This window comes from Caretta caretta, chromosome 4, assembly GCF_965140235.1.
Source record: "Caretta caretta isolate rCarCar2 chromosome 4, rCarCar1.hap1, whole genome shotgun sequence".
In the NCBI taxonomy this organism is placed as follows: domain Eukaryota; kingdom Metazoa; phylum Chordata; order Testudines; family Cheloniidae; genus Caretta; species Caretta caretta.
The window spans coordinates 94,915,809-94,943,014 of NC_134209.1; the positions used below are offsets into that span (position 1 = coordinate 94,915,809).

Below are 27,206 nucleotides of genomic sequence, written 5' to 3' on the forward strand. Positions count from 1 at the left end.
CCCACTCCAATTCTCCATCCATTATATTGCAGTTTAATTACCAAAATAATTGAAACCAGCATGATTATGGTTGTGTTATTTTGACAAACAAAATATGTAGAATTTTGCAGAATTTTAAAATATTCTGCACAGAATTTTTAATTTTTTGATGCAGAATTCGCCTAGGAGTAAAAAGGAACAAACCCTGGAGTGGACAATTATGGAATAATCTGCCCATGAGGGAAACTTATTCCTTACTCCAGGAAGTTAGTGCCTGCGTTATTCCAGGTGGCCGCATGAAGGCTTATAGCCCTGAAACAGTTTTAATCTTAACTAATACAAGGCTGGGTGTTCTCACTTCACTGTCCATATAACTAGCCCTTCCCTTTTTTGCTATGACGGCTCTGGATCGCCGTGGTAGTGAGTTCCACAGGCCAATTGTGGGGGGTGCAAAAGAAGCATTTCCTTATGCCGCTTTCGGCGTGTGCCGAGGGCTGCTGCACCCTGCTGAGCCACCTGGCCCAGCGCCCGCACTCGGACTCCTGCACTGCCCCTTGTTTGCTTCTCGCTGGGTGCCAGCAGACCATCCCTCGCTTTCTCTCCCCCCTCCACCGTGAGTGGTACCTTCCTGGGGATGATGGGTCACGTGGCGCGCCACACACTGGGCGTGGGTGGTGTGGTCTCAGAGCCGAGTCACATGACGCCGCTTTTCTCCTGGTTCCTGCGCGTGCCGGCTCAGTCAGTGCGCGGGGCCCAGCAGCAGGATGAGTATCTCGCGCTGGTCGCTGCTGGCGGTCACTGCCGCCGCGGCGCTCGCGGCGCTGGCCGAGGACCCGGTGAGCGGGGCATGCTGGGCTGCTGCGTGGGGCAGGCTGCAGGGCTACTCCCCGCGGGTGACGGCTGGAGGTGCGGGGCTTCGCCCTTCTCCGAGCCTCACCCGCAGCGCCTTGCTGGGAAGCACCGGGGGGAACTGCAGCTGCGCCGGGCCGGGCGAGGGCTGCCCCTGCTTGCGGGACGGAGCGCGGCCCTCACCGGCCCGGGCACTCTCTGGGGTTGTGCCCCTTTGCAGCGCTCTCCTCTCAGGCAGAGGCGGCCCTCGCCTGATTCGGCCTCTGGGTCCCCGGGGGAGGACGCGGAGCCTTGTCGGTACTAGTTATGTGCATGGGCCGCACCTCGCTCTTCAAGGCACCGCCCTAGGCTGAGAGAGGAGTGGGCTGCCGCGCCTGGGTTAATAGCAAGTAGGTGGGGGCTTAGGATCCTGGGAGTCAAGCTGGTTTCAGTTGTTCTTGTAATTGGTATCGGTCTAAACTTTCAGAGTGGGGTTCCCGAAATTCGGCACTGCAGCCTGACCTTCCAGCATGGCATAGGTGCAGTGCTCCTGACTGCTTCTCTTAGTATCTTATCCTCTGGCTTCAGGGGAGGCTGGGGGTGTGTAGCTGTTCTGAAAGTTAGGCCACTTATCTAGGTACTGAATTCCAGGTGGCCAAACTCATAAACGGTAGCCCTTGTTAATGATGTAGGAGCTTGGTGTATTGTTGTGCAGAAAGTGGTACTGTATAGTCTACAGTAAGAGCAACTGCTTTTCAGCCTGTTTTATGCGCTGCTGAAGTTATGGGTTCCCCTCTTCTTAACTATTTGCCCCAAACCACTCTTTGTATGGGTTATTTATAATGTACAGCTTTATTCGGTAAAGCAGGAGATGGTTGGGGCTGTTTACATTGTTTAGTGATGCCCTGAACTAGTTAACCAGTGGTCTTGTTGTTTAAGCAGGGTGATTTAAATGTGCAGAACTTTATTGGGAAAACTTGATTATTCTCTGTAGAAGGTATAGGCAGAAAACTAGTATTTAAATGAGATCTTCTAGGAGTAACCAGAAGTATTTATTATTCTGCTTCATATGACAAAACATACAATTAACATGTTCCCTGGGTTAGGAAATGTACAGACAAGATAATACACAGAAAAACCAGGGGTGGTGGCCTATGGGAGAACATTTGTAAGACCCCACTTTCTCTAAAAACTCCACTGAAGTTAGTGTCCCAGGGAACTTTTCAGAATTGAAGCCTGGATTTTCTTCAGTGGAAAAAGAAAACACTTGAAAGTTTGTGCAATAACCAGAATAGCAGAAGTCTATCCAAGCTAGTTAAACTCCTAGCTGATTAAATTTACACAAATTGGCTTTTGAGGTAGCCCGATGCAGCAAGTGAGCTAGAGCTCACAAAAGCTTATGCTCAAATAAATTTGTTAGACTAAGGTGCCACAAGTCCTCCTTTTCTTTTTGCGAATACAGACTAACATGGCTGCTACTCTGAAACCTGTAACTTTCCTACACCTCTGAATTAATCCTCTCAATACCTGTAACTTCATTTCAGTAGTAGATGAAGTGAGCTGCGTGTATACATTTGTGAAGTGCTTTGGGATACTTTGAGATGAAAAAATGTTTGAATATTTGGATTACAGTAGTTTCTAGAGACCTCATTCAGAATTGGGACCTCATTGGGCTGGAAGCTGTGCAAACAGTAATAACTTAAATGCCTGTCAATATAATGACAAGTTTCAGAGTAGCAGCTGTGTTAGTCGGTATCCGCAAAAAGAACAGGAGTACTTGTGGCACCTTAGAGGCTAACAAATTAGAGCCTAAGCTTTCATGGGCTACACCATCATAGAACCTAATCACATAAGCCGTGCCTTAAGGGTTTGTTCACCTGCACATCTACCAATGTGATATGCCATCATGTACACTGGCCAAACCAGACAGTCTCTGTGCAAAAGAATAAATGGATGCAAATCTGACATTAGGAATCATAACATTCAAAAACTGGTAGGACAGCACTTCAACCTCTCTGGCCACTCAGTAAAAGATTTAAGGGTGGCAATTTTGCAACAGAAAAGCTTCAAAAACAGACTCCAAAGAGAAACTGCTGATCTTGAATAAATATACAAACTAGATGCCATTAACTTGGGTTTGAATAGAGACAGAGTGGCTGGGTCATTACACATACTGAATTTATTTCCCTGAGTTAAGTATCCTCACACCTTCTTGTCAACTGTCTAGATGAGCCATCTTTATTATCACTACAAAAGTTTTTTTCCTCCTGCTAATAGCAGCTCATCTTAACTAATTAGCCTCTGTTTGTATGGTAACTTCCAACTTATCTGTATGAAAAAATATATATATTTTCCTCTTACTATATGTTCCATTCTATGCATCTGATGAAGTGGGCTGTAGCCCATGAAAGCTTATGCTCTAATCAATTTGTTAGTCTCTAAGGTGCCACAAGTACTCCTGTTCTTTCTGCCAATATAGTTAAGTTTTGTTTTAAGAAGAGTCCTCTGACTTTCTTCTCCCTAGTCCACAGCAACTTACAACAGAACAATTGCTTCCTTTTATGACTTTCTGTGGTCTAGGTAACAGTTTTCTTGTTTCATAAGAAAGGAGTCCAGGAGAGCTGGCTGTATTTTAAAGAATCCTTATTGAGGTTACAGGAACAAACCATCTCGATGTGTAGAAAGAATAGTAAATATGGCAGGTGACCAGCTTGGCTTAACAGTGAAATCCTTGCTGATCTTAAATACAAAAAAGCTTACAGGAAGTGGAAGACTGGACAAATGACCAGGGAGAAGTATAAAAATATTGCTCAGGCATGCAGGAGTGAAATCAGGAAGGCCAAATCACACCTGGAGGTGCAGCTAGAAAGAGATGTTAAGAGTAACAAGAAGGGTTTCTTCAGGTATGTTAGCAACAAGAAGAATGAGGGAGGCAACCTAGTGACAGAGGATGTGGAAAAAGCTAATGTACTCAATGCTTTTTTTGCCTGTCTTCACAAAGAATGTCAGCTCCCAGATTACTGCACTGGGCAGCACAGTGTGGGGAGGAGGCTGTAACGATGCTGGTTCTTGCAGGACCCAACTGAGAGTGCCAATTGAGGACCAATTGCTTAAAGCAGGGCAGTTACAGCCCAAGGCTGGAGTTCTATGCACACCAAGGCAAACCAAAGCAGCTAAACAGAGAAGACTTCGGTTTTACCCCACTGGCTAACCACAAATCACACAAGCAATTCCCTTAGACACTCCAGTTTCCCAGTATTACCACCAGTGCCACTCATTATGGGACAGATGGGTATGAAAACCAATACCCCAGTAAAAGAAAAAAGGTTCTCTCAATCCCAAAGGACCAAGCCCCAGACCCAGGTCAATATACAGATCAGATCTTACCCACAAATCACGCTGTTGCCAATCCTTTAGAATCTAAAATCTAAAGGTTCATTCATAAAGGAAAAAAATATAGATGAGAGCTAGAATTGGTTAAATGGAATCAATTACATACAGTAATGGCAAAGTTCTTGGTTCAGGCTTGCAGCAGTGATAGAATAAACTGCAGGTTCAAATAAAGTCTCTGGAGTACATCCACAGCTGGGATGGCTTTCAGTCCTTGGTTCAAAGCTCCAGTGTAGCAAAGCTCCTCCAAATGTATGAAGCAGGATTGAAGACAAGATGGAGGAGCTGCAGCAGTTTTTTATATTCTCTTGCCATGTGGTCTGTCTTTCTTTGTTCCAAAGACAAGTTGTCCATCACATGGCATGGAAAAACCTCAGAGTTCTGTCCATAGGCATGTCCCTGCATACCTTGCTTGAGTCACAAGGCATGTCTGCCTTCTCTCAGTGGGTCACTTGTATAGCTGATGGTCCTTAATGGGCCATCAAGCAGGCTAGGCAGAGCTGACACCAACTTGTCTGGGGTGTCACGCAGAAGCATAGCACAAGTTTGAAATACAGACAGTATAGAGCCAATACTTAACTTTAAATACAAAAATGATACATGCATACAGATTGCATAATCATAACCAGAAAACCGTAACCTTGTCTTAGACACCTTATTTGACCCCTGTTATACAATTTTGGTGCTACTACAGGACCTTGGTTGCAACAATGTTCTATACAGTCCCAGTTCAAGTCAGTCACAGAGGCGACCAGCCATCTGTGGAGAGTGTGGTTCAGGACTATTTAGAAGATCTGGATGAACACAAGTCCATGGGGCTGGATGCGCTGCATCCGAGAGTGCTAAAGGAGTTGGCGGATGTGATTGCAGAGCCATTGGCTGTTATCTTGGAAAACTCATGGTGATCGGGGGAGGTCCTGGAAGACTGGAAAAAAGCTAATGTAGTGCCCATCTTTAAAAAAGGGAAGGAGGAGGATCTGAGGAACTACAGGCCAGTCAGCCTCATCTCAGTCCCTGGAAAAATTATGGAGCAGGTCCTCAGGGAATCAATTCTGAAGCACTTAGAGGAGAGGAAAGTGATCAGGAACAGTCAGCATGGATTCACCAAGGGCAAGTCATGCCTGACTAATCTAATTGCCTTCTATGACGAGATAACTGGCTCTGTGGATGAGGGGAAAGCAGTGGACATGTTATTCCTTGACTTTAGCAAAGCTTTTGATACGGTCTCCCACAGTATTCTTGCCAGCAAGTTAAAGTAATATGGGCTGGATGAATGGACTATAAGGTGGATAGAAAGCTGGCTATATCATCGGGCTCAACAGGTAGTGATCAATGGCTCAATGTCTAGTTGGCAGCTGGTATCAAGAGGAGTGCCCCAAGGGTCCGTCCTGGGGCCGGTTTTGTTCAATATCTTCATTAATGATCTGGAGGATGGTGTGGACTGCACCCTCAGCAAGCTTGCAGATGACACTAAACTGGAAGGAGTGGTAGATACGCTGGAGGGTAGGGATAGGATACAGAGGGACCTAGACAAATTGGAGGTTTGGACCCAAAGAAATCTGATGAGGTTCAACAAGGACAAGTGCAGAGTCCCATGCACTGCTACAGACTAGGGACTGAATGGCTAGGCAGCAGTTCTGGAGAGAAGGACCTGGGGTTACAGTGGACGAGAAGCTGGATATAAGTCAAGAGTGTGCCCTTGTTGCCAAGGCGGCTAACAGCATTTTGGGCTGTATAAGTAGGGGCATTGCCAGAAGATCAAGGGACAAGATCGTTCCCCTCTATTTGACATTGGTGAGGCCTCATCTCGAGTACTGTGTCCAGTTTTGGGCCCCACACTACAAGAAGGATGTGGAAAAATTGGAAAGCGTCCAGCGGAGGGCAACAAAAATGATTAGGGGACTGGAACACATGACTTATGAGGAGAGGCTGAGGGAACTGGGGATGTTTAGTCTATGGAAGAGAAGAATGAGGGGGGATTTGATAGCTGCTTTCAACTACCTGAAAGGGGGTTCCAGAGAGGATGGCTCTAGACTGTTCTCAATGGTAGCAGATGACAGAACAAGGAATAGTGGTCTCAAGTTGCATTGGGGGAGGTTTAGGTTGGATATTAGGAAAAAAATGTTCACTAGGAGGGTGGTGAAGCACTGGAATGGGTTACCTAGGGAGGTGGTGGAATCTTCTTCCTTAGAAGTTTTTAAGGTCAGGCTTGACAAAGCCCTGGCTGGGATGATTTAGTTGGGGATTGGTCCTGCTTTGAGCAGGGGGTTGGACTGGATGACCTCCTGAGGTCCCTTCCAACCCTGATATTCTATGATTCTAAGTGAACCTGAATTCTACTACTGTATCCTTTTTCAAAACACTGAAATGACACTCTTACTTTTGTCTGAAGACATGCTATATATGTCCTGAATACATTGTAAGCAGAGTTCCTCATTTTGATTGTTTTCCTCTAAGCATGCTTGATACAGAATACTGTTAGAACATTGCATATGAATGAACTCAAATACTCAAATTCTAATTTATACATGACTTTTTGATGTAACCGTAAGGTCTTGTTGAACAAGTGATCATACCTTTTAAAATATGAAATGTGGCCTTCACCAGTACAACAAATATTTGTAATATGTTTATAATGAAAGTACTGCAAAGGTAACTGAAGGGAGGCAAAGGGGATCTAAAAATCCAGCCAGATTCTTAAATCCTGATCTTGTAGTTGACTGCACCCAGGTGTATCCTTGGGGCTCCATGTTCACATGGAGCATACTACTGTAGTGGTTTAGAGGCACTAGTGTGAAAATGTGTTGGGGTAGGCTATTTAGAGGTGTGGTGGGAGAGTTGGTGGTGAAGTGGATGACTATATAACTTTTAATTTGTGTGATTCAGTTTCTTAAAGAACTTCAGGTTTCTCTTGATTTGATGCAGATGCATTAGGTTAAAGTATACTTCATACCACTGGCAATCAAGCTGGTTTCTCTTGTCACTTTGTCACTAGTATTAAATATCCTATATCCTAATGCTTTCAGTTACAGCTGTGTGTAACCCCATTGTATTGAGAATTGCACAGATTGTAACTGAATGCTTTCAGTGGGTTGTACACATGTAACTGAGGGCAAAACTTGTCTTGCCATTTCAATTTAGATAGAACTAAAAGCAAAAGAAAATTGGGCTCACTTGCCGTATCTGCATTGTCTGCAATTCTGTTAAGTTGTATATTACTTGTTACTATTATTCTGAAGGATGAAAAACATCAGTAGGATTATTACAGCATGGCAGAATACTGCCCTGTAATGGGAGAGGTAAAGAAACCGTTTTATGGAACATAGAATTCTAAGCTGTCTTTAGTTACAAAAAAATGCTGAATATCAATTAGTCTGTTAGCTTTAATGTGATATCTTTAATCTATAAAATAATATTCAAAGTTATAGTTGTGCAAAGGGAGATTATTAGGAATAATAGGGTTAGGTAAGGGAAATCTTAGACTGAGTAGTGAGGAAAATTTCCAGAAATTCTGGAGTACAGAATATTCTTCCAAGGCAATGATGAAATCCCTGTTGCTTGGAATGCTCAGAATGGACAATTTAAATGTCCAGGTGAACTTTATAAATGTAAATAGGCTGGGCTTGAAAAGTTTACCCAACTGTTACTAATCTGGGCACTAATGCTACTCTACAGTGACAAATTTGTGGCACCATGTTTCCTGCAGTTAACAGCTATATTCTGTATTTAAATGTAACTGTCAATTTTCTATTTAATAAACTGAGTAAATGGATAGCTGACTTTTTTGGACTCCCTTTCTTTGTAACTTGGCTTCACTCACTTTGATCATGGTGTATCTTTTCTATGTGGTCTTCAGCCATCTTACCTCTTTCCCTGCATTGCATTACCTTTCTCCTCCATTATATATTTTTCCTTCTGCTTCTCCTCCACAATCTATTGTATTTCTCTTTCGTAACTTATGCTGCCACGCACCCTCACATACTTTCATGTACACACGAAATTTAGAAAAACTTTACTCGACATTTAACAATCAAAACCTGGTAGCAAAAAGTTGGTAAGAAAGATGCAACCTGTCTGGGCCAATGTCCAAGCAAGAAGCTATCCTATCTTCAACCAAAATTCCCTAGCTATTGAGAAAGAGGAAAGTATAGGAATTTTTAACAAGATGCCGCTTCAGGCCCCTGCTTCCAGGCTCCGCTTTTTGTAGCGGCCTCTGATTAAGTGTCTGACATACCTGAAGCCCACTTTCATGGCTTCTGAAAGTGAAGAGAAGATCTGTCTACTAAGAGCAGCCTGACTGTTGAGAGGAGAGGGTGTGTCTCCTCTATCCTTCCTCCAGCTTCATGATAGTTGTAAAGGAAGGGGTCTCCCTTACCACAGTAATAGCTCCAGACCTGCTCCTAATTTCATTCTGTTGCTGGGAAATGTGTCAATTTCACTGCTGCTCCAGAGAAGCTTCTGAACAGCAGCAGTGAAACTAATCAGTCTTGTCAATTTTATGCTTTTTGCTTAGGAAAGCTATGAATAGTAGATGCTCTAGAACTGTCTGAAGATCTGGAAACAGCAGTGTGTGTTTGTAACCCTCCACCTAGAAACTTGTCTGTTTTCTTGAACTTTAAAAATAAAGTAAGGGTGGTGTTTTAACTAACTGTGACATAATACACACTGACTATAACTGAAAGACTAGAGAAAAGTCACTTCTGGACATAAAGGACAGTTTCATCCACCCACCCCACACCCCCTATGACTATGTGGGTTATTTTACACAAATAAAGAAAGGGGAAGCCTTGCAAAAGTGATAATAGAACAGCCAAAATTAGCTGGGGGAATATAACAGCATATGTAGGACTAGAAACGCCAAACTTAAAAAAAAGGTTGGATTTCAAGCTAATGTCCTATTATGTTCAATTTGCTAGAGGCAATAATATTTCCTCAATTAATATAGACTGCTTAGGTTACCATATTGAGCTTCTTATCAAGAAAAGGATTCTAGAGTATCCAGCTATCACTTAAAAAAAGAGACAAACTTCCAAACTGAAATTTGTCATTTTCCCTTAACAGTAGATAACTAATAAGCAGTTGGGTGCATTGCCTGGAAGTCTGCAAACTTATACTGTTTACCTAGTTTTGTGTTATAATTTTGTTGTGAAGGGATAATGTTTTTAAACAATGGTGGCAACAAAACCATTTATCATTTTGAGATACTTGAATATTTGTCTGTTTAGCAATGTTTTTCGGCCAGGTATCTATTTTTGAAGTGGCACTGTACTAACTGCCTGACCTAGTCCTAATTTTGCTTTATCTGTTAAACAGTTTCATGTGATGGAATATTTCCTTTTTGAGTATTGTGAAATGTAAAAGTTTCACAAGATACAGTTTTGCTGTTCAGAATTCCTTTGTTCATGAGAATTCTGACTCCTTACAGCCTTCTCAGTCACCTGATGTCTCCAGCTAGCTTCCTTATTTCAGATTCCTTAATTTGGTAGTTGCCTCTAAGTTTGAATTTTTTTTACATTTGTCTTAATTAGGAAGAGGATGTTATAACTGTGCAACATTGTGTTCATGCCCATGAATCTGCTTACTTCTTATAGTCACATCTAGCATGAGCTGTGATTCCCTTCATAAAGTTTCTTACCAATCACTCAAAACAGCAAGAATACAAATGTATTACATTTATTCAGCGCTCTGCTGATGACTGTTCTTAGCTGTGACTAGCACAACAGGGTAAGAGTAAGAAGCAGCTGCCAAAGGGTAACCTCTGATGGGTATAAAATCTCTTCGCTAGATTAATTTGTTACAGATCAAAAATCCTCTCACCAATTATATTGCACAAGTATGAATTAACTTTAACGCTTTTAAATGTCCTGTCTTCCTCTGTGATTGATACCATGGAATAACTTGTAAGATAGAAGGTATCTTGCACAATGTCACAGGCTATTTGAATTTATGAATCTAGGGAATTTAAGATGAGTTGCCCAAGGACAACTTGCATCTCCATCCAGATTATTGAACACTGATATGTTGGCTGTCAGTTGTTTAGTCTGAATGAGCTGTATGCCCATTTGTCAAGGACAAACTTAATCTTTCTTACTGGTGCAACCAAACTGCAAATAATTGACCTTCTGCCTGTTTACTTGTAAATGGCATTTGTGCCCATAAAACACTTCAGGGTGCACTTATGTTGTTAGCAGTGTGCCCTTGTTCGGTAGGGCAATGTGGGGTGTACTTGGGTGAACAAAACTCAGAAGCAGGCTGGTAATTTTTTTCCATTACTTCTGTTAGCTGGCTACACTTACAAGTCAAATGAGGCGAGTTGCCAGAGTGAAATAGCTGGTGCATCACAGGATTGGAAGCAGGAAGACTTGGGTTCTGACCCTGATGCTGACTCCTAGACTTCCCTATACTACAAAAAGAGTACTCATTGGGTGCAGCTGATATGCTTGGGATTATGCTTGCAGTTAATCAGTTTCTATATTGGTGCTGAATGTAAAATTAATTAAATGGTGCCAAATGTTACCTTGTATTTAAGTCCTATTCAGCACCAGTTTAGCTGCTCACGTCAGCAGTCGGTAATGTCTGTACCATATAGCAAGCTGTCATGACTTTAGACAAACCACTTAATTTGTATGTGCCTTTGCCACCCATCTGTAAGACAAGGATACTATCTAACATGCCTGTCTTGCACGTGTGTTGTGATTTACTTAACGCTTCTGAATTATTCTGATCTATGAACAGAATGCTCTGTAAATACTAAGTGCTATCACTGGCACCTCTGATCACAGTAGGAGTAATCAGTTAATATATAGGATTAAGTGCAAGCCATTAGCTTGTCCACTAAGCAATAAATAATAATTTCACTTGTTCAGCTTGGACTACCAAAATACAGGATTTTTTTCCCAGCCTGTTGTGATTGCTCAGCTAACCAACGGGTTATATTATCCTTCATGATAAAAGTATGAATGATTCCCGGTCATCCTGAAGTACCCCCTTGTGTCTGAGCACCTTAAGGCCAGGGTTACTGTCCCACTTCCTCTGTCAGGCCCTCTAAGGACTCCTCAGCAGGCTCTCTTGCTTCAACACCCCTCCTTGGGGCCCATTTATTACAAAAACATCATGCAAATAATCAAAAACAAAAGTCCCAAAGCATAGTCCATCTATATCACCACCAGTGCATCTAATCCATTGACATAGCACATACCACACTCCCAGTACCTCTTTGGTCCTCTCCTAGCCTTCTGCCAGGACAGCCACCTAACCATTTCACCTGGAGTCCAACCCCACTATTCCCAGCAGGGACCCCTCTCTGCTGGGAGTTCATCCATGTTAGGGGAACATACCTCACTCCTGTTAACCTTTTTCCAGCTCTCCAGCATGTAGCGCTCATTGGGTAAACCCCTCTGTTGTACCCTTGCCTTTAGTCTTCTCTGGTCCTTGGTTTCAGCTCTCCAGCTTGGAGGTCAGTAGGTAAATTCCTCTCTAGCTTGGGGTGGTCAGCCAGTAAACACCTCTGTAGCTTTCCCCCCAAAAACTGCCCTCCCTCTGTGCTTCTCCCTGATCCTTTATAGCTGCATGTGCTTCCTGGTCCCCCTAATTGGTCAAACTGGAAGCACCTGTACTGGCACAGAGGCACTGGACATGCTTCATTTAAAAGGACCAAAAACCTAAGACTACTTGGCATATTAAAAACAAAAGTCAGATAACCAAGAAATTGGTTTAAAAAAAAAAAAACCACCTTGCATTCTTAAACAGTATTGTTTCTCTCTCTCTCTCTCTCTCTAGTTTGGAGAAGACTGCAGAAGTAAAACATATCCTCCTACAGGACCAACGTGAGTAACTCAAATTACTACTACACTTTCTACCACATTACAGGAAAACAGTGAATTGGGAAGAAAAAAAAGCAGTTTAAGCTTTTGGCTTGCTTACATAACAGAATCAAATGAAAACATCTCTTCCATAGTTTTGGTCTTGTACTTGGTATAGCACAAATGTATAAACCTATATAAATATGAACTTTGGTACTCATTTTTCAGATTTAAAGGGACGGTTCCTATATACATCATAAATCTTGATTTACCACCCAGCAGAAGATGGGATAAGTTGATGAGTGACAAAAAAATGGAGGTATGAAATAAAGCTTTTGCTCTTAAGTTTAGCTTTAATAACTTGTATATAACTTTTTCATGGAGTGGGAAGAATTTATCTTTGAAATATTTAATGATTAACGTTTCTAATTCCAGTCTTCTGTACTTAAACTGATCTGACTTAAGGTCTTGACCAGAAAAAAAAATAAAATGGCTAAGTAAACACTTTCTTCCTACAAAATGTTTGTCAAACTAGATCTGACTTAATAGAAGGTAAGTTAACTAGTAATTAGAACACTTTGAAGAGTGGTGTTTCCTGAGGTGGACTTAAGTTTTCTTTTCCTCTTCAAATCTAAACACGTTTATTACGGGGGAATTGTGCCAGAGTGACAGCCTTCTGGGGGCTGAAGTATTCTATCCACAAACGCAGGATACAGTGGCAGTAGTCTTAACTTTCCCACATGATCCAGTCAGTATGCCTCATTCCTAATATGGAGAAATTGACTCTGGTGCTGAGTGGGTAGTACATTCCTCATCACCATACTGTTTTTGGCCTTCCTAACACTGTAAATTAAGGCACCGACTGTGGTGGAGTTTTTTGTGGAGTGGAAAGAGGTCACTAAATTTAGTTCATTCAAGCCATCTAATAAGCCATTGGGTAGGAATAACTCTTGAACAATATTAAGGTGTTTGGTTTGAACCTAAAGAGAAAAGGAACTGTGTCAAATTTTCAAATTTGCTGGTCTCTAAAGTTAGCCTTAAAAATCGTATTTAGGCCTCTAATTAGAAGTGGCTTTTTTCCCCAGATGTGTTGGGCATGAGCTTCTTGCATTGACTTCAGTGCCAGCTGGGACTGTTAATCACCTCTTAAAACTAAGCTAGTTCTGCTTTTGCCCAAATGCAAGTTTTAGGAATCTGTTTTTAGCTAGATTGGAAAACACCTGCCTATATTTTAGATCATGTACTCCCTCTTGAACCATGTAAACCAAATCAGTGGATTTGCACCATTTACAACAGGGCTGCATTTGTTATGTGCTCTCAAGTGGAGAAAATTTGAAGCTTTTCCAGTGTATATACTCGAAGTTTCTTAGAGTAGGGCCCTTATCGTCTTGTGTGAATAAGATAGTGAGTAAGGGTTCCAGAATTGGGCTCTTTAAATGGCTGCAGAGACTGGCAATGTTTGTCTCATCACTAGCATCAGATTATCATTTTCCTATCATTTCCTATATTAAAATGCAAAAGTATCGCAATCTTGAACTCTATTAACTTAAAATTTTTGCCTTTCTAGTTGAAGACTGTAATTCAGAGTATTAAAAATATAGCAAATGCATTCGTCCCTAGTGGCAAAGCGGTTGAAATAGTGGATACTAAGTTGGTAAGTACCTTCAGTGTCTAATTTTTTTTTTTTTTTTTAATCCTCCAACTGCATGCCCTAGCCTCCAGAATGCAGTCCTAGAATCCATAGAAATGTAGGGCGGGAAGGGACCTTGAGAGGTCATCAGGTCCAGCCCCCTGCACAGAAACAGGATCAAATACACCTAGACCATCCCTGACTGGTGTTTGTCCAACCTGTTAAAAACCTGGATGGGGATTCCACAACCTCCCTTGGAAGCCTATTCCAGAGATTAACTACCCTTATGGTTAGAAAGTTTTTCCCTTGCTGTAGGTTAAGCCTGTTACTTATCCAGAGACTGAGACTTCAGATGTGATAGATACGTACTTACTCTTAGTTTAGAAAACTTATTTTCTGGAGTTAAATTCTATTGGAAGACAGATACTAAACTGAGGAAAAAATTATTGCAAGTGTTCTGTTTGGGGGAATTCTTATGAATTCAAGAAAGTTTGAACGTAGTCTATCTAGTAGGAAAATTCATACGCCATTGAAAATGACGGTCTCTTTAACAAAACAGACTTACTGCAATGCTGTTTTTTCTGCTGTGCTGTACTCCTACTTAGTCATTTTCTTTAGTTCACTGCATGTGACAAGTGTCTGACCACAACAGCACTTATAAATTTACCAAACGGTCTTGATCAGAGTCCATTGTTTTGGACTAACAGCAAAACTGTGGCCCCCTCCCCTTTAACTACGAGCAGATATATGAAGTATTTGTGAGTAATTCACGAGTGTGGCAAAACTGAATTGAAACAGTACAGTTTTGAGCAGCAGCAGTAATATCTGGAGTTAAAAGTACCATTTTACTATGTGCAGTTTTGCAAAGGGTAAAAGGGACAAAAGCAAGAGAAACTGCAGATGTGGTGTTGATAAATCTGCTGATCTATATTGTAAGACATGTCTGTATACACTGCAATTTCCCTTTTATCCTTTGTAAATTTTTAGACCTCCTCAGCTGCTAAACTGACTGAAATGATTATCTTTAAAACTCTTAATAAAAGTTAGATTCTTTGGGTCAAACCTTCAAGCCTAGTTGATCCAGACTTGGTACAGGACCTGAGCAGGGAGCAAGATGACGTGCTCAAGCTAATGTGCTAAAAAGAGCAGAGTGGATGTTGAAACATAGGGTAGCCACCCAAGTATGGACCCGGGGATCAGGCAGGCTTGTAGCTGGTCAGCTAATTCTTTGCCAGGTTATCTTAAGCAGAGCTTGTGTGTGTCTGTCTTCCTGGACTGGGAAGCATTCTTAGTTGCAGTGTAGACATAACATTAGACAACTCTGCTTGCCTCATCCTGAAGGCAGCAGGCGGCCAGGTCTGTCCCTACACAATATACAACAGTCTCGTGTCACTCCAATTCGCCTCTGTGGCGGGGAGTAGGTAGGGATTCCCCTAATCAGCATTATTGTGAATGGTGCCTGGGTCTTGTCTTGGTCTTAAGTCTGTGGTCTCAGAAATTAACTGGACGTTGTGCCCATCTCCATTGTTTGAGTGTAGAGATTTTAATAAACTAATTTTTATTCTTAAGGTGCTTCCTTGCTTTTCAATTTTTTCCACAAACCCCTCAAATATTTGCAGATATTCAGTGTCCAGTTTTACAATGTCAGCCTAGAAAGATGTGACTATAAGGAGGAGAGAGCCTCTGTTTAGAGACCAAGATATTATTCATCATCAGTTACAATTTAAACAAGTTGTGGGTTTGGTATTTTTTTTGTCCCCCAGGTTCGGCTGATTTCCACCCTTCCCTACCCTTTCAATGAAGAGCTCAAAGGGATTGCAAATGCTTCGGGCATTCCTTTGGGTAATAATTTCAACATTTCAGTTCTATAATGTCTGAATCACTGATTTTTCTTCCTCCCCTTTAAAATTGCAGTGCATTTATCTATCACATTAGCCTACACTACCTAATTATTCAGTATATAATGGTAATTTAATGATGCTTTATATGAACACATTATCTGTAGGAATATGACAGCAAATGACACTTGAAAGATTGCAACTTGTAACCCTTGTGTCCAACCATGCCCTCTCTCTGATGGCCTTGTGAAGCAGATCTTCTGCTGAGAGATATGGAGGCTCTCAATCTAGGACTGCTAGAAGTTGCAGCACTCCTTTGTTGAGAGTTCTTTGCCTTTCCTTACACCCACTCCCAACATGCCAAGAGGGGCAGGGGTAGGAGTGCTTGTGGGACTTTTCTCCCCAGAAAGGCTATGTGTAGCTACATGCCATAGTAAAAAGCAGGCCGCAGCTACACATGCAAATGAAAGGCATCCCACTGCCAGAGCCATACTGCTAAAAATAGCCTTGTAGACTGGGGAGGTGCTGCTTGGACATGTGGAGAGCCATGTAGAGTACATACCCACAGGGTTCAGATGTGACTTGAATTGCCTAAGCAATGCCTCACCATCTACACTGCTGTTTATACCAGTGCTAGGGGGACATGCAGCGTATGTACTCTACATGCTAATAGAAGGTGTGTGTGCAGACTCTCACACTGGATCTCTGGGTACTACATATTCTCTGCCAGAATCCAGGCAGATCAGGAGAACTGCTGATCTGTGCTTTTTTCCCCCCAACAATCCTGGCAGTGTGCAAGCAGCACGAGCAGTGCTATGTTGAAGATCTTGTGTGATGCAAGTTGCTGAACAAGGAAAGCTGTATCTTCAGTGTCAGATTTGGGTGGGCACATAGGTGCAAGAGAATCTAGGCCCCGTGTTAGTTTAGTTCTTAAGATATTGAAGCTCCTTATACCTCTTGAGGCTCTTGCCTTTAAGTGAACTGGCCATTGACTCAAACCCTAAGAGTCAAATTGAAATTCTAGATAGGTAGTGCTGTAGGATTCTCCTTTCTCCAATAGACTTCTTTTCTAATAGCTACTCTTTTTATTGACAGTCTGGCACTTGGATTGAATGCTCCTTTTTTTTCCTAGGAGAAATTGTTCTGTTTAATATCTTCTATGAAATCTTTACAGTATGCACTTCAATAGTAGCAGAAGACAAATCAGGTAAAGTCTGTTCTTAACCACTTTTATTGTGAATCTTATGGGAGCAATGGCTTTTGTCCTGTGTAAATACTTTTTGGTTGAGCTTTTGATAATAGTCCACTAGGAACTTTGCTATTGCTGGCTTCTGTTCCTTGCTCTGTTGCTGTCCAGCTGGATGAAGTGACTTACTCAAGGTTGCTGTTTCCTGCATCAGTTTCCCCTTCTAGAAAGTAGAGGCGATGATGATATTGAACACTGTAAAGCATGTTGTGATCTAGAGATAAAGAGCACTATGTACAAGTTCAGTACTTTATGTGGAAGGTGCTCAGATACTGTGGTGATGGGCAGCATTTATATAACTCTAAACCAAAATAGTTTTAAGTGGCTGATTCATACCTACTGAATTAAAAAAAAAAAAATCACTCCATCGTTGCAGTGTTCTCAGTTGCTATGTGAGAGAACTGGGTTTCTGGTTTTGTTTTCTTGGTCCATTCTTTCCCCTTCCTAAACTGCACAGACACTAATATGAGTTGTCGCAAAAGGAGTCTTCCATTTTTCAGCCAAATGGGTGATAGTTTTGAGGGTAGGAGTGAATTCAGTGAACAAATGACATGAGGATTTCATTTGCTGCTTTTTCCCTTCCTGGAAATGAGTTCTGATATTGCATGATCACTCTTCCCATAAACAGAGTTTTTAGAGCGGGGGAAAAAAACACCTTTACAAACAGAGTAGATCATCTACTTATTTAAAACAAAACCCTCAAACAGCTGTGGATTGAAGCAGTAAACTGGAACTGCTTTGTATTCATCATTCCAGGGACTCTGAAACACTATTAGCAATCTGTAAACTACTATAACTTTGCCTAGGTTTCAGATTTACTAGGGTAGTTGAAATGCCTTTCCAAGAAGACACAGCATTTTTAAAGTTACCTGATTATGTATTCATTCAGGTGTTCTATCATGTTAATTTGATAACATTCCATATTATTTAAAAAACAAGTAATGGAAAAACTGGGAGAATTGTATTTTAATCCCCAAATAATGTTGGGGATTGGAGTCCATTTTGATATAGAAAACAATGGGACAAGTGTCAGAGAAAAAACGCTAAGGTTAGGAAACATTAAATTTTAGAAAGGAAAAGCTTTAGAAGCAGACTTGTTCCAAATATCTTTTTGGCAAAAGTAGCTTCTTTGGTCTCCCTAATCATTCTTAATATAGAATGGTATTCTTTAGCATCCATGTTGGTATAGCAAGAACACCCACAACACCATCCAGTTATAAAAATCTGTCTGCTATGAGTTCAGCTTGCCTGTTTTTCTTTAGTCAGAGCCTTAACCCCCTAGACATGCCTGTTTTTAAAAATATATTAAAATAACTTCTCTTCTAAATCCAGGAAAGCTGTACCATGCTAGAAATTTAGATTTTGGACTATTTCTGGGGTAAGTACATGTGTGTCTATCTGCCCATTAGAAATCATAGAATGATTCCGAATAAGAGTCCTAAAAGCAACCGAGGCGTGAATGTTACTCTGCTGTTTTTCAGTACAAGCTATTAATTTAACATTTACACATTGTTTGTCACAACTAGTTACTGTTACTAATTAACTCTTCACTGTATATTGCTGGTATAATGAAAAAGACTAGTACAGGGTAAGAGTACAGCTCTTTACCTCAAGTAGTAAAATGACCCTTCTTCCATACTTAGCAGAAATGGCTGTTCCGTTTTTTAAAAAATCATATCTTGTCCTGCTAGCATGGAAGAACCCCATAGATGGCCCAAGTGAATCCCCCCCACCCGCTCACCCACACCAGGGAATGGGCATGAATAGTTGCTGGAAACACTTGCACTCTGTGTGCTCCACTCTGTCCCAGCAGGTGGAACTCGCTCCAGAGCACAGCATCTGCTGTGGCACAAGACACACAACACACAGTGTAAAAGAAAAGAAGTGGATCACTGGGGTCACCAAGCTTTGGCTGTGGTCAATATCTAATTCTTCTAATAGCATCATGTGAACTGAAGAAGCACTTGTACCATGTCATCTGGATTATTCCTGCTGCTTGTTTTATGGTCCTGTGTGTGTATACACACATACCGCACAACAGCACCATCAGTGTGAACTCTGGAATTGAGTTTCCTTAAAAGGATAGCTTGGGTCAGACAGACTTCAGCTTTTACATCTCCTAAGATCAGTAGAAATGTTTCCATGGAATGATCTTCTAAATTCTCTTGGAGAGTTTGCATCCCAAATATTGCCACATGGTAGTGCAAGAGTTTGACCAGTTTGTATTTTTCTTAGCTCAGAGATTGTAAACCATAAACAGTATAAATAGTAAACTGAGTACGAAACAAGGGTGAGATCTTACCACTCTTAAAATTATCTCTGGTGCTGCTTAATGTGCTTTGTTTTTTTAAATTTGTATATGTTTAACCTGCCTATCACTGTACTTTCAGGTTGTTTTCAGTTTTTTTGTTAAATAACTATAATCATGTAGTTATATGTCCTTAGTATCTGAGGCCTACAGTACACCTTGCTGCTTATAGACAGATGGACTAGAGACTCAACTGTGTAATATTCTGAGAAATGTCTCTAAACAATTCAGTTTAGATTTGGGTAACCGTTATTGTACAGGTCATTGTTTTCTTGACTTCTCTCAGTATTCACAATCTGTTCTGTCCAGAGCTGGAGTCTACTCACTATTATATATCTTCTAATGTTTCTGTATCATGTTCCCTTCCACTCACTTTGTTTGAATAGAGTGAGCTCCATTGTTTGGCAGTAGTTTTCCTTCCAACTGTCTCTATAGCCAAGAATTTCAGAATTCCATTAACTTATTCACCCATTACATTTCTGAAATGTCAGTTTTATCTAGGTTTTTCTAATACCTCCACAAATTAACCATAACTACTTCTCCATATTTTTACTAGAACTTCTGCTCTTTTATTCGAGCTTCATTGATCAGTGCTCCTCAGCATCTTTCAAATTTCCCTTGACTAATATCAATAATAACCTCCCCACAAACAACTTCAACTCTGGTTCTTTCGGTTTTCAACAAAGAAAACCTCTATGTCTCTTTAATGAATCCTGATAATATTGCGTCTTTGGTTTCTCAATGTCTGTATAAGATAAGGACCTGGCTGAGACTTTAAACTAAAGATGGACAAAGGGTGATCAAATCTCATGGCGGAGACCACCAAGAGGTATACATCTTTGGGGTGCTTTAAAAGTCTCAGTAGCTCCTGGAATTCCAGGTAATCTCTGCCAAAAGTGGGGTCGTTATGACAGTTGAGATCACTTCATGACCCCTTACTAATAGGGTTAGGGTGGCTTAGTAAGTATTGCGTAGAGGTCCAGTTTGGCACTGAACAATCAGGTGTGGGCCAGTATTGGGTCTTTAAAACCATATATTCACCCATAAACTGCATTTTATAAATTTGATTTTCACTTTCTTCATGCATAGATTCGCTAGAAGTAAGGAATTAAAAGTAATGCTAAATGTGGAATTAAGAACACTGTTGTATTGGGTTTATGTGTACATTTAATGCATAGCTAAATGTTGCAGTCTGTATAATAACATGGGTTAGCAGAGTTGTCTTAATAATGCACACTTTCCTTCTGTAGGTGGGACATAAAAAATAGTTCCTGGATTATAACTCGGGAACTGAAGCCCTTAGTGGTGACTCTGGACTTCCAGAGAAACAACAAAACAGTATTTAAGTCTACAAACTTTGCGGGATATGTGGGCATGGTGTCTGGAATCAAACCAGTAAGTGTTCTTTGTTTGCAACACCACAAAACTTTCTGGCTCAGATTTTCCTTTTTTAGAGCAAGATTAACCTTCCTTCTAAGGATCAGTTAGGAACAGGTTTGAAACTTGTTCATTTGGCACCTTCAGAGATTGTCCATCTTTTGTAACTGAGCCCTTTACACAAGTTATAGCATCCAAGTTTACTTATAGTTGAGATGGAAATGTATGCTTCCAAAGAATGGAAAAAGAAGAAAGGATACTTGTTGGAAAATGCCATTGATTTGCACAATTTCATTATAAAAGGAAATTGCCCACATAAAATACTTGAACTTTGAAGCTAGCTTGTATAGCTAAAGGAAAATTTCACACACACTCAAAATTCAGAATCGTGCGGTCTTGTATCCAGCACAGATTTGGCTTTAAAAAAAGAAAAGTTAGATGAGCAGCTTTGTGAGCAAGCAAAAAATGAGATCACCCGTGATTCCCAAAAAGACGAAGAGCTGAACTTGGTCAGTGTTCTTAGTGTTATGTGTTCATCTCTCTTCCTGGCAAACGTAGGCATGTATTTTAAATTAACTTGTCTTGATTCTCAGGCAGCTGAGATCTGGGATTTAATCAAGATTTTAAACACTGACTATAAACATACACCCTGCTTCTCAAACGGGTGGCTTTTCTCTCTGCCTCCTCTTTTCCCTGTATTTTACCATCACCTCAGATCTTCTCCAAATGCTCTGTTCCACTCTTCTCTACCATTTTAGCCACAAACACAGTAAAATGAGCTCCAGCAATATAGTGTGAGTTCCACCTTCAGGAGTCTAGGCCTGAGCTGTTGAGTTCCCTTCCCACCCCACTGGAGGAGTGGAGTACACAGGAGGGGTTGGGGAAATTAACCTGGAAGCTCATGCACCTTGGTAGTTTCATGTGCGACTATAATTTATAAGTGTGGTACCAGTGACCATGCCATGGGGCAAGTCTTCAAGCCTGGAACTTTCCTAAGGTCTGGTCTCTTTCTGGGAGACTAATTAGGTGGCTAAAAGGGAGGTCAGATACATTATTGGCAGGTAGCTGATGTGATGCTCCTGTAGTGGTTTGAAGGGAGAATGACCCCAGCATTGGATTAGCACGACAGGAGAATCTTCGTGGCTTGCTACAGTAGGCTACAGACCCCAGAATACAGTTCAGCCTGGTCTTACCCACATCTAGGTTAGTGAGGTTCTGCTGCACGTGTCTAATTTTGCGATTCCTTTCTCAATGAGTAGTTCCACTGGTATCTTTTGGGAATATTCACACACAGAGCAGATTACAGGATCAGGCTATATGTCCACCTTAAAGTACAGTGTTACTCACTGCAGTGTCAGTAATTAGTAAAAGTATCTTTCACTTCATTATGAAAGCTAACTCATTTTGTTTACTGTTTCCCAGGGAATTTTCACTCTTACAATGAATGAGCGCTTCAGTCTTGATGGTGGCTACATTGGTGAGTAACTGAGACTTGTTTCTTGAATATATAGCAAAGTTTTCAAAATTTAGGGGCATCTGCTAACTTACACACAAAAAAAAGACTGAAGTCAGTGTCAGATGTACAAGACGGGGAAAAACAGAGAAGCTGAGGCTAGGGATTATACCAGGGATGTAGAAGCTATCAAGGGGAAATAAGAAAAAAAGTCAAGGGGAAATAAGATTGTGTCTCTATGAAGAAAAGTTGTTATAACAGGTGATTTCTTTCAGGAATCTTTGAGTGGATTCTTGGGAGGAGAGATGGTATGTGGATGGGTTTCCTCACCAGAACTGTGCTAGAGAACGGTACAAGGTAACGTGTTTTCTGCTCATCTTCCAGTGGGTTTGTTTATCATGGTAGTGTTGTGGATATTAACATTTAGAACCCCCCTACTCTTTTTTTAATCTCTTATTAGAAACTTGAAAATTAAACTCATCTCTGCCTATTTTGAAAATGTGTGGTAGATCTTTTTAGAAGCTAGAAAAGGAACCTTTTCCTGGCATGCATGTGTGGGGGTTCCTGACGAGCCCTTGTTTTCTTAAATGAAGCTAAAATTAACAGGACCACTTCCACCTCTCGAGTGGCGTATCATGACAGAACCTCTTCAGACACTAACATAAGTTAGGATGTCATGATATTGGGGGAAAAAATGCTTTGTTTCGCTGCAACCCACTAGGTGGGTCATAAAAAAGTTCCCATTTCTGTCTTGACAACCCTTAAAAGAAAAAACTATCCAGGAGACGTCTCCCAGAAAACTATAGGCTTTTTTAATAGAAAATCAAATTGTAAACATGAGCAGCTTGCTATTGGAGAATTTTTACTTCTAGAAACTCAGTATTGTTACTTTATATAGTTCTATTAAACTTTACTTATTGAATAAGCCTGATATAATGGAAAATACTTTGAGCATCAATGTTTGGGTATTCGTAGGGCTTAAAGCACACGAGTCTTGTTGAACTACATTTTTTTTCTCTAATGCATTATTTAGTTATCAAGAAGCAAAGGACCAGCTGGTTAAAACAAGACTACTGGCTCCAGCTTACTTCATACTGGGCGGAAACAAATCTGGAGAGGGCTGTGTGATCACTCGTAGCAGACAAGCTGCCTTGGATGTCTGGGAGTAAGTACACTTAAGAGTAAGACAAATTCCGTTGACATAGGCACACCTATGTCTAATGTATGAGCTCTTTTTTCCTTAAAAAGCTGACTCTGGAATCTTATTGCTTGATTGGATTAAAAGCTTTAAAAACTCTAAAAAGCAGCGTTTTGATATAGTATCTGACTTATTCAGGAAAAAGTGCTTTTATAATCTGAGGCTATTTCACTAATCTGCTCAGGAATCTCAAATTCTTTAACTAGTGCCGTCAGTGAAATACAGATACAGTTAGCATAGGGGGAAAAGTGTATCTGGAGTATTTAACCAGAAAATGAACACACATTTACATCTCTTTTCAAGCCTTAATGCAAACAGGGGCACATGGTACGTGTTGGAAACAAACTATGATCGTTGGAAGGCTCCCCTTGTCTTGGATGACCGTAGAACACCTGCAATGAAGTGCATGAACCAGACAAAGCAAGAGGTAAATATTTTAAAATAACTTAATTTAGTATTTTGAAATTATCTGAACTCAAGCCACCTCATAGTAAGGGTCTGCACTAACCATGGCAGTTCAGGGCATTAGCTTGGTAACAGGAACAACTAAGGCTTTAGAGTAACAGCCGTGTTAGTCTGTATTTGCAAAAAGAAAAGGAGTACTTGTGGCACCTTAGAGACTAACCAATTTATCTGAGCATAAGCTTTCGTGAGCTACAGCTCACGCTCAGATAAATTGGTTAGTCTCTAAGGTGCCACAAGTACTCCTTTTCTTTTAACTAAGGCTTTGATGCAAATTTGCCTACATAATGTATGTATAAAGCAGCTCAGCTGGCTGCTGCTAGGTTTAATGGGAGGCTTCTTCCTGGGCTAGCCTGAGGCTCTCACTGCTTTGCATTTTTAAACTCCAATTTCTGAAGTATTTTTTTTCTTCAGCAGTGCAAGCAGGTTGGGGTACAACTGATCATATAAAAACACTTCCTAAACTACATATAGGGATTGCTTCATCCATGAGCAAAATACTACAGCTGAGTTTACAGGTGCCAAATGTTACAAAACTGCCCTACCTTCAGCAAAGCCTGGCCTGCCAATCTCTAGTGCCTGCTTATCTTATGTCTGGAGGATGGTTGGGGAGTTATGTATTTTCAGTCTGCTTTAACTTTATAGCTTAAGTAGTCAGCAAAGATGATAGGTCACTGTTCTCAGCATGATCTTGCTATGTAATTTGTATGTAAACATGAGCTAATATAAACCTAGCTAATTGCAATTTACTCATCTCTTTCAGAACATCTCCCTACCAGCCATCTATGATGTTCTCTCCACAAAGCCTATCTTAAATAAGGTAACTATTTTTTCACATTTCTTGCAGTGGTGGTGTATTTCCACAACGTGGGTACATCACTTTAGGCCAGATTCAGTGGAGTTTCACCAACTTATGGCTGAGTCAAATTTGACCCTGGTTGATCTCTGTATATTTTGGTAGACACTTGAAACAAAAAAAATATTCTTGGTCTTGAAAATGTTTCAGTAGATGTCTTAGTGGTTATTTTACATCAGTGAGAATGCAATGATCATACTAGCTTGGTAAGAGGATGTGCAGCAAATCCAACTTCATCAAAAAAGGATGAACATCTAATCGTTTCTAACAGCAGTCAAATTACACAAGCAAGGAGAAGTACTGACATGAGATTCCTAAGTAAAACTTCCTTCAAAATATGTTGGCGTCAAAGTTCTCTGGCACTTGCAAAATGTATATGAAATCATTTAAACTTGTATCTGTAAATAGTCAGAGGCAAAAACACTTAGTGAATCTGACCTCATCCAAATCTCATGCTGTTACCTATGAATTTAGAGTTTAAATAACCAAGGGATAAATCTGGTCCACTCTGTTTACAAATTGAGTCATCACACACACCTTATCTTCCTTAGTGCCAGGAGCAAGGAATCTAATGTCAAGGAGCACAGATCAAGGGATGAAAAGTGTTTGATTTATTTTTATAGGGGTGATGTAAATTTTAGGATAATGTCTCCTCTTTTATAAATACACTGATTCAAAAACATTTCAGAGGTTCTGGGCCTTCATTAAGGATAGTACAAAACTGGTTAATTGGCAATCCACATAACTTAGACTTAATTCTTTTAAAACTTTCGGGTTGCAGCTCAAGGTGCTACGTCCCAGCATGCCTAAAGTTTTTCTTTTAACATAGAATGGACACTTGTCGGTTCTTCAATGGGATTAGGATTAAATCTAGTTATAACTAATCATAGTGGCTAGACTATAGGCTTTTTACCTCTGTGGATGGCAAGAACATAATCATTTTTGCTCTTACAGCATACACCTAATGTTTTACTAAAAACAAACCTCATAATATACATAGCTAGAAATATTAGAAGCTAAAAGAGCCAAATAGTTCTCATCCTCTCTGTTCCTCAGGGACTATCTGAAATAGGTAAAATGTGAATCACAGGAGGGATAAAATGAGTTTCCTTTCTCTTGCTAGCTGACTGTGTGCACAACACTGATGGAGGTTTCGGAAGGCCGTTCAGAAAGTTACCTGCGGGAGTGCATAGGTTCCTGTAGTCCATGGTGATCCTTCACCCATCTGGGATGAGCTCTGCCTGTTGGAATTGGATACCCTTCAATAAAAATAACTGTACCTCTGGAAAGGGGCTCTTCAGCCTACAGATTTTTCATCAGAAGTTTGATAGAAGCTCATAGATAGCTATCTGCAGATAGCTAAGAATAGATCCAATGTAGGACAGGTCATCCATCTGCTTCCTTAATTATTGACCGTTCAGACAACTGTCAGACAACTAGCGTTCTTTTGTTTCTACTTCCAAGTATCTTTGCTGTAAGTGTAATACAACAATCACCTATTAGTCCCTTCTAATTTGTTACCACAATTGTTCACTATCTGAAAATTCCTTTTTTAGAGTATATGCTTTTAAACTACAAAATTGCATTAGCATGGCACCCTCTCCCAGTATGAGAAAACTGGGAATGGTGTAAAAAAGGCAGTTGATTAAATGAGTTCTCTTACTCTCTTTTCACAATAACAAAATTAAGAGTTTATATTGTTTGGAAGAATGTTTAATGCAGCTATTCCATTATTAAGGATGCATTTCTAAAATGTCTGTGTAAAATGACCTATCCATAAAGAAGCTCCTATTACAATAAACAAGCTGTTGGGGAATGTCTTGTGTTAGATCTGGGACAGAAGTAGACTTTGGTGTTTGGGAGATTTTTACCCATGTTATTTCCTTGGCATGACATTTGCACTCTAACAAAAATAACGTTTCAAAACATTAATATTCCTCAATTTTCCTAGAGAATATCTATATTTTGACATCCAAAGTGCCTATGTATGAGTCACTGGTGCACAAGACACCTATGCACTCAGGTGTAATATAACAGTGTGCCATTTGCAATGAAAATAGGACATTGCAAACAACTTACATCAAGTAGAGAAAATATCCTGTGAGGAACATAAACACCAATTATTAAATAGCAGATAAAACCATAATGTAAAGCTGTACAGAGAGTGTACTGCAATAAGAAGTATTTGAAAAACCAGTAATGTTGGTTCTATTTCTCAGTTGTTAAGGACAAAGGAACTATAGAAACCAGAACTAGTAAATTGGGACAATACTCAAACTGTAGGGAGAAGTTGAAGATGCTTACTAGAGCTGAGTGAATGGGTTTGGTTTTTCCAGTTCCTGGGCAGAACTGAAAAATCCCCAAAAAACACTGTTTCAAAGTGAAACTTTTTTTGTTGTTGTTGGTTCTCTGCTTGTTTTGGGTGGGTTTTTCTTTTTTGTTTCAGAATGGTTTTAGGTGTTTCACCCTCTAAGTAAATAGCTACTTCTGAACAAAACACAATTTTGAAATGAAACGCCAAAATATTAGCCAAAGCTTAAACAGTTTCAACTTAAAAAAAAAGCTGAAGTAGTGTACACACTAACTTGTGCTCTAGATACTTGGGTCACATTGGAGGCTTTTCCCCCACCCACCTGATACTATCTTAGAAGTTTCAGAGAACCACAGTCTCACATAGAAATGGAAGTTTAACATTGATTTTAATTTGGGGGGGGGGGACTATTGATATTGCAACAGTTAATAAAGATGAAGACCATGTATACCAAACTGTTAAGCGATTACTACTATTATAAACTTTCTGGTTTCTATTCTCAAACTATAAAACAAATTAGGGTTTAAC

The 27,206-nt window shown here is 40.5% G+C and overlaps 1 protein-coding gene and 1 long non-coding RNA gene across 3 annotated transcripts in view; one reads left to right on the forward strand and one right to left on the reverse strand.

Moving 5' to 3' along the window:
* LOC125635859 (uncharacterized) overlaps positions 1-27,206 on the reverse strand; it is a 257,290-nt gene that overhangs the window by 225,962 nt on the left and 4,122 nt on the right. The window lies entirely within an intron of this gene.
* Positions 614-26,183, forward strand: ASAH1 (N-acylsphingosine amidohydrolase 1). The gene is given in 15 exon segments (XM_048848120.2): positions 614-723; positions 725-815; positions 11,977-12,023; positions 12,228-12,318; positions 13,567-13,653; positions 15,393-15,471; positions 16,600-16,674; positions 18,046-18,091; positions 20,272-20,416; positions 21,821-21,875; positions 22,127-22,208; positions 22,885-23,016; positions 23,353-23,476; positions 24,275-24,331; positions 25,491-26,183. Coding segments are annotated over 15 exon segments (1,311 nt in total). The 3' UTR covers positions 25,581-26,183.